This window comes from Caenorhabditis briggsae (genome assembly GCF_000004555.2).
Source record: "Caenorhabditis briggsae AF16 supercontig from assembly CB4, cb25.NA_135, whole genome shotgun sequence".
Taxonomy (NCBI): domain Eukaryota; kingdom Metazoa; phylum Nematoda; class Chromadorea; order Rhabditida; family Rhabditidae; genus Caenorhabditis; species Caenorhabditis briggsae.
The window spans coordinates 35,887-44,707 of record NW_025543318.1 but is presented as its reverse complement, the minus strand read 5'-3'; the positions used below and the strand labels follow the sequence as shown (position 1 = coordinate 44,707).

General features: G+C 35.5%; 5 protein-coding genes across 5 annotated transcripts; 2 read left to right on the top strand and 3 right to left on the bottom strand.

Annotated features, from left to right (window-relative positions):
* Positions 1-391: 391 nt before the first annotated feature.
* On the bottom strand, positions 392-1,292 carry CBG24312 (the record flags this gene model as incomplete). The annotated part of the gene is made up of 2 exons (XM_045240966.1): positions 392-1,059; positions 1,106-1,292. The coding sequence occupies 2 exons, from the start codon at positions 1,290-1,292 to the stop codon at positions 392-394; spliced, it is 855 nt and encodes a 284-aa protein (XP_045091302.1).
* A 62-nt stretch (positions 1,293-1,354) lies between these two features.
* CBG24311 lies at positions 1,355-2,087 on the top strand (the record flags this gene model as incomplete). The annotated part of the gene is made up of 2 exons (XM_002648157.1): positions 1,355-1,394; positions 1,861-2,087. The coding sequence occupies 2 exons, from the start codon at positions 1,355-1,357 to the stop codon at positions 2,085-2,087; spliced, it is 267 nt and encodes an 88-aa protein (XP_002648203.1).
* Positions 2,088-2,310: 223 nt separating this feature from the next.
* Positions 2,311-3,520, bottom strand: Cbr-srh-186 (the record flags this gene model as incomplete). Its single annotated transcript, XM_045240965.1, has 2 exons — positions 2,311-2,978; positions 3,196-3,520. 2 exons carry the CDS (start codon positions 3,518-3,520, stop codon positions 2,311-2,313), a joined length of 993 nt encoding a protein of 330 aa, XP_045091301.1.
* Positions 3,521-4,295: 775 nt separating this feature from the next.
* CBG24309 lies at positions 4,296-5,032 on the top strand (the record flags this gene model as incomplete). The annotated part of the gene is made up of 2 exons (XM_002648155.1): positions 4,296-4,337; positions 4,589-5,032. 2 exons carry the CDS (start codon positions 4,296-4,298, stop codon positions 5,030-5,032), a joined length of 486 nt encoding a protein of 161 aa, XP_002648201.1.
* Positions 5,033-5,425: 393 nt separating this feature from the next.
* On the bottom strand, positions 5,426-7,379 carry CBG24308 (the record flags this gene model as incomplete). The annotated part of the gene is made up of 6 exons (XM_002648154.2): positions 5,426-5,500; positions 5,551-5,757; positions 5,806-6,658; positions 6,706-6,954; positions 7,000-7,110; positions 7,222-7,379. The coding sequence occupies 6 exons, from the start codon at positions 7,377-7,379 to the stop codon at positions 5,426-5,428; spliced, it is 1,653 nt and encodes a 550-aa protein (XP_002648200.2).
* Between the last annotated feature and the right edge of the window lie 1,442 nt (positions 7,380-8,821).

Sequence of the window (8,821 nt, the reverse complement as noted above, 5' to 3'; positions counted from 1 at the left end):
AGCCACTTTTTGATATCTTTCACAGAAAATGAGATATATAGGCTCAAAGTGGACGATCTGGGTGTCGGTCTATTAGAGGTTTTACGGTATATTAATTTAATTTCAACGAAATCGATTTTGCCGTTTAGTCCCGTAATTGTATCATTATTGTATATGGCGTCAAAGGAAAACTTGAGAGCAATGGGATTGAATTTTATGACTACTGTGTGGGCAGCAACTATCGGATAAATAGAGAGATTGAACGGTTCTCATCAAACTTGAGTACTAAACAGTCTTTAAAAAGACTGTATACCGCGAAACCTGTAATAGAAGGGCATCCTAATTTTAAATTTTATTACAAACCAAAAACCTTACGGATTAAAAAACTGCTAATTTTCAGTTTTATTTTTTCTTAAAATTTGATAACAGAAACATGGGAAGATGGACCGGTCATAACTTTTTTGGTTTTCTCAAAAACTCCAAAAATCGCTGTCCGATACGGAGAATGTATAAGAAGCATGGTTATTGTAGAGCACAATCCATGAGTTGATCCAGTTGCCATTGCCAAATTATTGATTCCTTGATTATAGTAATTAAACACAACTGCGTAGCCAGAATAAGCAATGGGAACCACAAAGAGGTTCAAAGGTATTATAACTTGAAGAAACAATGCAAAAAGAAGCATTCGTTGAAGTTGAAATGTCCGTTTCGACATTTTCCGTAGTTTCACTTGGTTCAAAATTTTCCAATAAATTTGAACGGTAAAAAATAACATTCCCAGGCAGATATTAAGTGTGAAGATTGTAATGCTAGTAACTGAAAATATCCAATTTAAGCTTAATATAAAAAATGGGCCGGATTTAATTAATTGTAGTGGAATACATGGGTTTCGGTTGTATGACTTTTGGAGGATTTCCAATTGGTTTCCTAGATCGAAAAACGGAGGCATCATGTATAAAATAGCATAAAGGTATTGGAAAATGATCCAGGGTTTTCTGGCTTTAAACCAGAAGTCGTGGGGTTTTATGAATAGAACATTGAAACGATATTCAAACATGGAGAGGATAGAGACGGAGGTTACTGTAGAAAAAAGAGTATAAACTACGCGGTAGTCCGAATGACTCACGCCCAATAGAAGTGAGCATCCAATAAAATTGAAATCTTGTACTGATCCCAAAATATTGAAAAATTCCAAGTGGAATCCCTCCCATTGTCGGCCACATAATAAATGGAATCACAAATAAACTCAACGAATAATCCAATAGAATTGTCCATAAATGCAAATTCAATAAGCTCAATTTTACAGTTTTCATAGATTCCGGAGTCTTGTACAAAATACAGTATACCCCAAGAATATGTCCAGGTGTTGATAAATATGGTCAGCATATGGACAAATGTGCTGAGGAATTGTGGAGGTGTGAAGATGTTGTTATGACAAGTGGAATTGCTCATAGAATGGGNGGGGGGGGGGGGGGGAATCTGAAATTCGGAAATGTATAAAATGAAAAACGAATAATTAAAAACATTTAAAAAATCATAACATAAAAAATTCCGAGGCTTGGAAATCTGAAAAAATTTCAAAGAAATTGAATAATTATAAAGTTAGAATTCAGACAGTTTTTTTTCAATTTTGCCCTATAAAAAATTGAAAAATGCGATCGATAATGATATCACCTGACAACTGAAATTAAAATTTTATCTTTCCCTCTCTATCCCAAAATGTCTTGTTTTGTCTGACATTTTCAGTTTGTTTATACTATAAACACGGCAATTAGGATAGCTGAAAATATAGAAAAAAGGGAGTAGATCAAACAAGAAAGTTTGATTTGATTATTTCAAATTTAATTTGAAATTGATTTAAAATTAATTTTCATTTTTGAGTGCACCGAACGTGCAGAAAACAATATAATATTTTAAAAGACATAAAAAACAAAGTTCACAATATTTACCCGAAGATTAGAAATTCAGAATCTGGAATCTGGAATCTGGAATCTGGAATCTGGAATCTGGAATCTGGAATCTGGAATCTGGAATCTGGAATCTGGAATCTGGAATCTGGAATTTGGAATCTGGAATCTGGAATCTGGAATCTAATATGTGGAATCTAATATCTGGAATCTGGTATCTGGAATCTGGAATCTGGAATCTGGAATCTGGAATCTGGAATCTGGAATCTGGAATCTGGAATCTGGAATCTGGAATCTGGAATCTGGAATCTGGAATCTGGAATCTGGAATCTGGAATCTGGAATCTGGAATCTGAAACCCATTTTCACAGAAAAAAAACTAATAAATATTTATTAAAAATTACAAATTTTCATTCCCTTTATTCTCAAAACTTGATAACAGAAACATTAGAAGATGGACCGGTCATAACTTTTTTAGGTTTCTCGAAAATTCCAAAAATTGCTTTCCGATACGGAGAATGTATCAAGAGCATGGTTACAGTAGAGCACAATCCATGAGTTGATCCAGTCGCCATTGCTAAATTATTGATTCCTTGATTTGAATAATTAAATACAACCGCGTAGCCAGCATAGAGAATTGGTATCAAAAATAGGTTCAATGGAATCATAACTTGTATAAAAAGTGCAAAAAGAAGAGATTTTTGAAGATTGAAGGTACGTTTTGACATACTTTTCCTCTTGACTTGCTTCAAAATTTTCCAATAAATTTGAAATGTAAAAAATAAAATTCCAAGACAAACATCGGCCACGATAATCCCAATAACAGTGATTGAATATGTCCAATTGAGACTTAGAATAAAAAACTCAAAATTTTCCACCAATTTTAATGGAATACAAGGATTCCGACGATGGGATTCTTGTAGAATTTCCAATTGGTTTCCTGGATCGAAAAATGGTGGAATCATATAGAAAATGGCATACAGATAATGGAGAGATAGCCATGGCTTTCTGATTTTGGACCAGAGATTTTGGGGTTTGATGAATAGAACATTAAAGCGATACTCAAACATCCAGAGAATTGCAATTGAGGTTACTGTAAAAATAAAAACTGAAATTTGAGCAATTTTCAAATTTTGGGATTTAGAATTTCTGAATTTCGGAATCGTTGAAATTCTGAGGTCCCAAATTTCCGAGTTTTTGAAATTCCGAATTTCTGAATTTCTGAATTTCTGAATTTCTGATTCTTGATGTTATGTCCTTGTGGCGGAGCTGAGTATAACCGCGTTGCTTTAAGAAACCAAAAAACTAACAAGCCATCAAAGTGAGCATCCAATAAAACTGAATTGCCGTACTGATTCCAATCTTCCCCAAAATTCCCAATGTAATCCCTCCCATCGTTGGCCACCAAATAAATGGAATCACAAATAAACTCAATGAATAATCCAATAGAATTGTCCATAAATGCAAATTCAATAAGCTCAATTTTACAGTTTTCATAGATTCCGGAGTCTTGTACAGAATACAGTATACCCCAAGAATATGTCCTGGCGTTGAAAATATGGTCAGAATATGGACAAATGTGCTGAGGAATTCTGGAGGTGTGAAGATATTGGTATTACAAGTGGCGTTGCTCATAGAGAGTTGGAAGAACTGAAAATAATTTTCAATTCTTGATCTAAAGGAAACCAAAAAGTTGTGATTCAGAATTGCAGTCCTAGAAAAGAAAATGAAATCAGGGAAATTGTGCTATAAATGTCAAGATTTTGTTATTGGGAACTAACAAATATCAATTAGTGGGTCGAAGTATATATTTATTTTTGGTGGGGAAAATAGAAGAATTTCAAAATAACAAAATTTTATATCTATTTTTTTGAAAGTTGTTAAAGTGCTCCAAAATCGTTTAATTTTTAATTTTGAGCTTTGAAAAAAAAAACAAGGGTTTCCATTAAACTGGGCCAAGATGCCAAAAACTGGTAAAAAAGAGTTTCCTTCGGAAATCGGTAAATATCTGAAAAACTGGAAATTGGAAAAAAAATTCCTGTGAATGCCAAGATTTCAATCTAAGCTTGTTTTACACCTTCTAAAATATTCAAAATGACCGGAAACTTGACAGCCAAGCTCCAGACTTTTGAAAATAGTCAAAATGGCCAAACATTAACTAAGAAATGAGTTTTTTTGTATATCTTATTGACCGGTACTGTGTGTATTTTACCGTACGAATCATGCTCCATATTTCGAAAATTTGTTTATTAATTCAATCGTTTTTTTTTTACCCACACAAACCATTTTTTTGGACAATGAGAGGAAATAAAAATAAATTCGAATTACTGTTTGTTCAGCATGGAATAATTTGCATGTTGAGCCTAAGCGCCTAAACTTTGAGTCGAATATAACGGTTGTATAAAGCATAATGTCGGTTTTTAATAATACAGTTTATACCAGTTTATTCATAGTACTTTTCAGTGGATTTTCGACAATTCCGAAAATTTTTTTGAGTCAAGAGGTCGGCTATCAATTTTCCGATCACATTGAAAACTTTGAATTGTGTAAAACAAACCTAGATTGAAAACTTTGCATTCACAGAATTTTTCGAAAATTCCTAGTTTTTCAGCTATTCGACGATTTCTGAAGGACACCTGTTTTTTCACGTTTTTAGAACAAAACCGGGATAAAAACGGTGTCATTTCGGAAATTGGCAAGTAGCTAATAAACGAATCTGGAATCTGGAATCTGGAATCTGGAATCTGGAATCTGGAATCTGGAATCTGGAATCTGGAATCTGGAGTCTGGAATCTGGAATCTGGAATCTGGAGTCTGGAATCTGGAATCTGGAATCTGGAATCTGGAATCTGGAATCTGGAGTCTGGAATCTGGAATCTGGAATCTGGAATCTGGAATCTGGAATCTGGAATCTGGAATCTGGAATCTGGAATCTGGAATCTGGAATCTGGAATCTGGAATCTGGAATCTGGAAACTGGAATCTGGAATCTGGAAACTGGAATCTGGAATCTGGAATCTGGAAACTGGAATCTGGAATCTGGAATCTGGAATCTGGAATCTGGAATCTGGAATCTGGAATCTGGAATCTGGAAACTGGAATCTGGAAGGCTAAACTTGTGCCAAGGATGAAGGAGGTTGAATTCTGAGAAAAACAATGTATTTCTTGATTCGTTTCAGTTTGTCTGAAAATGACAGTCAACTCCGTCGATCTCTACATGTGTCCAGAAGAAATGGCTTGTTTGAACAACTACAGTAACAGAGCATCTAATTTAATATTGAATAAAAATAAAGCATAGAGCAAAACAGTTTTAGATAAAATAGTTCATAGAAAGTTGCTTGCAGATAACAATAATGAAACGGAACATTGAAACATTCGAAAATAAAAAAGGTTGGAAAAATGTGAACAAAAAAAACAAAAGTCAAAGATTTTGAAAAAGCTGGGAGTAAGAAAAATGAACCAAGAAAAAACAGTTTTGAAAGAAAAGGGCATAAAAATCCAAAAGAAAAAATTTCAACGAAACTTGATGACGAAAAACAGATTAATTCAGCTGATCATAGAATCCCGTGGAAATCAATAAATTGGTTAGACATTCGGAGAGTAGATTTGGTGGGACCTGAAATTTCAGCAATTAGATTCTCAAATCTTTCCAAAAAACTACCCTACCCCGTCAGCACTATTTTTGAATTCTAGGAGTTTTTGTGAAATCAATTCCAAAGTTTCTTCTGATCCAAGTGGGCGAATCAGGTAGAGCTGAAGGTGCTTGAGAATTGATTTTAGAGGAATTGACGTTTCGGTTTGACGGATTAGGTTTTCTTCAATACAAATCAACAAACCGACGATCATGGAACAGAATTTTTTAAAGGGGAGAGTCTGAAAAAAATAATTATAAAATTACGCCATCACTGTGAATCTATAAACCTTGTCTTCTCCGGAACATTTAATTTTTTCAATACCTCGCGAAGCTTTCTCTTTAAGACTCTCGAGTTCATAGTACTCTGCGATTGTTTCAATGTGAGTTCCAATAGACATGACACTAATTTTTGGCTCATCTGGAGCCATGGCCGTTGACTTGACTTCTGGAGGCGGTGGCTGTGGAGAAGCGTTCTTTGTTTCCACCAAAGACGAAGCATCAAGAGTTGATGAAGAATTTGATGACGTTTCCACTGATACTTCAGCGTTTACAAGCTTCTGATTGCCTGACATATCAATAGAATCCGATGAGGCTGCGACCGATTTTTTCGGAATAGTTGATATGTGACATTTTCGATTGCTTAACTGAACGGAAGTTTTCGCTGACGAAGTAGGGGTCTTCTCGGCTTTTTCAACTTTCACAAGCTTCTGATTGAATGACGTTGCGATAGTATCCGAGGATGTAGCATCTTCTTCTACGTGTTCTGTTTTCACGAGCTTTGCGCTGACTTTTGTTGAACTTTGGCGCCTTTTCTGTGGTCTAGCCGTGTCCGGTTTTGAATTTTGTGGGAATCCTGGATGGACAAACTCCTGCTCATCTAGCTCATCATAATTGATACGTCCGTTGAATGCGGTTTGTCGAAAATCTTGACCAATGGCCATAAACTCATCTACTTCCTGCTTTGGCTCCTGCTTCATTGTTATATTTCCAATTGGCTCTTCTTTGGCTTTCGCACACTTTTCTTCCTGTTTTGGTTCAATTGGTACATTCTCAATTGGTTCCTCCTTGATCTTTCGAACCGCTGGGCTTGGGATATCATTTTCCACATCTTTCTGCTCTTTCTCTTGTGCCATCTTTTTGCTGAAAAAAACTTTATTATATTCAATTACTCAATTACTCAATCATACTCAATTGGTTCTCGTTTGATTTCCGCATCCGTTTCTTCTAGTTTTGCTCTGATTGATTTCGGTTTCTCCTTGATTTGTGGGACTTCTGAAGCTGGGTTCTGCAATGGAGTGTTGAGACAGAGGACTCCTTTGAAATACTTTACAGATGGGTGGTGATCGGATGATCGAACAACACTTCCATCCTCTGTTGAAAAGCGGCTGATCTTATTATCTCCGTCTTGTTCGATTTGAAATTTGGCTTCTTTCAGCCTGCAAAATGTTTTTATTGATTTTCTAGTCTCACAACCAACTCACATTTGCACAAATTCGTCACTGACTGGTCGGCTGAAGATAAAGACCAGCTGTAGTTTCTCCATTAGCGAAAAGCCTTCCAACGTCTCGACTCTGTTGAGTTTTTGCGATACCCTGAAAATTGATAATAACTTTTCTTATTGGAATTGCTACTATGAAGTTAGTATGAACTATAAAGTTAATATGAAGAATAACTTTTATTGATATGAAGATGACAACTCTTACTTGATACTCATAAGACCCGAATAGAACATCTTGTGGGTCCGTTTCTCGCGCAGTACTTCTTTGCACCACTGGAGCAGACATTCTGGCTTGTCATAATTGCCGATTCTATCAGAAATGTATCTAATCACAAACTGCAAATCGAGACATGCGGTAGACATTATTGTTTCTGAAAATTCAATATGATATGTCGATCAGAAAAAAAATGACGAAAAAAAGAAAGCGAGAAACAATAAGAGAATGGAATGACGAATGAATGATTGAAGACGGTTTTTGTATTGCTAAGTGTCTTATTGATTTTCGAACCCCACCTGGATAGAGAGAACGCACAAGGAAGAGGGACGCAGAAGTCATTTGTCATTTTGTGTGATGAGTATGCCTCCAGGAAAAAAACCATGTGGGCATAACGGGAGTACATACAGTGCGGTCAATATCTATACGAAACCTCGGCTCCTTATGACAAGGGGGGGGGGGGCGATGAGAATAGGGGGGGCAATTTTGTATTGATTCAAATTTTTATAAACTGATTCAGAACTCTTATATTCGATAAGGCAAATGAAGATTTCACTGAATCCGAAATACGGAATGAAACAAATTTTTCGTTCTTTAATTTTGCATTGTTAGGAAGTTCAAAAAAGTCAGAGATTCTTTCAAATTAACACATAAGCTCAAAATCCGGAATAAAACATATCTCCCGGAATCCGGACAAATCCTCTCGGAATCTCTCGGAATCCGGAATTCGGACACAAATATTTTTCTCGGAATCCGGAATCCGTGCATCTCTTCTAACGACGTAACGATGCCTCTTTCTATTCCGTGTAATCCGTGTAAAAAATATTAAAGGAATGATCATGATCATTGTGCCAGCGTTCAAGACTTTTTTGAGCTCTGGGAACTGGAAATTGAGCTCGAGCTTTGAACTGAAAAAATATACCCAATTAAAAAATTTTCAAAGCTGTCTAAAATGTTTGAAAGATGTTCTAGGTGTGTAAAATTGCTATCAAAATTGTTATTTTGTACTAAAAATTAAGTTTCAATCGTAAAATCAAGGGTTTTTACGAAAATCAGAATCACAATTTTTCAAAAAAAAAATCAAATTTCAGTTCAGCTTCAATTACAAACAACGGCTCAGAATAGCATAACAACAGACTACTGCAAAAGTTCAGACTACTGCCGAAGTAATTCCTATCATTTTCAGCTCGAAATCTTATCCAGGAGCGAAGTTATTCTAGATTTATTACAAAACCCCAAAAAAATGGTGAAAATGTCTGAAAATAATTTTTCCTAAAACTTGAATAGATCAATCAATTTTTATGTAATGGGCTGTTTTGAGACTATATTTTAAACAGTTTCCAACGAAAAAAGTTCAACTTTGCTTTGTAAAAAGCACAGGATTTTTCATTTTCCAAGGTGACGTATATATATTGACAGCTTGCATATTGGTATTTCGGATGGTACGTGGTCAAGAAAACTGGTGAAAATGTGGAACTGTTGCCCGTTTTTTGATATCTCTTCCAGTTTTTCTATGCGCCCAAAATATACATAGAGGTTTCGGCTCTTTATGACAAGGGGGGGGGGGGGTTTATGACAAAGGGGATGAGAT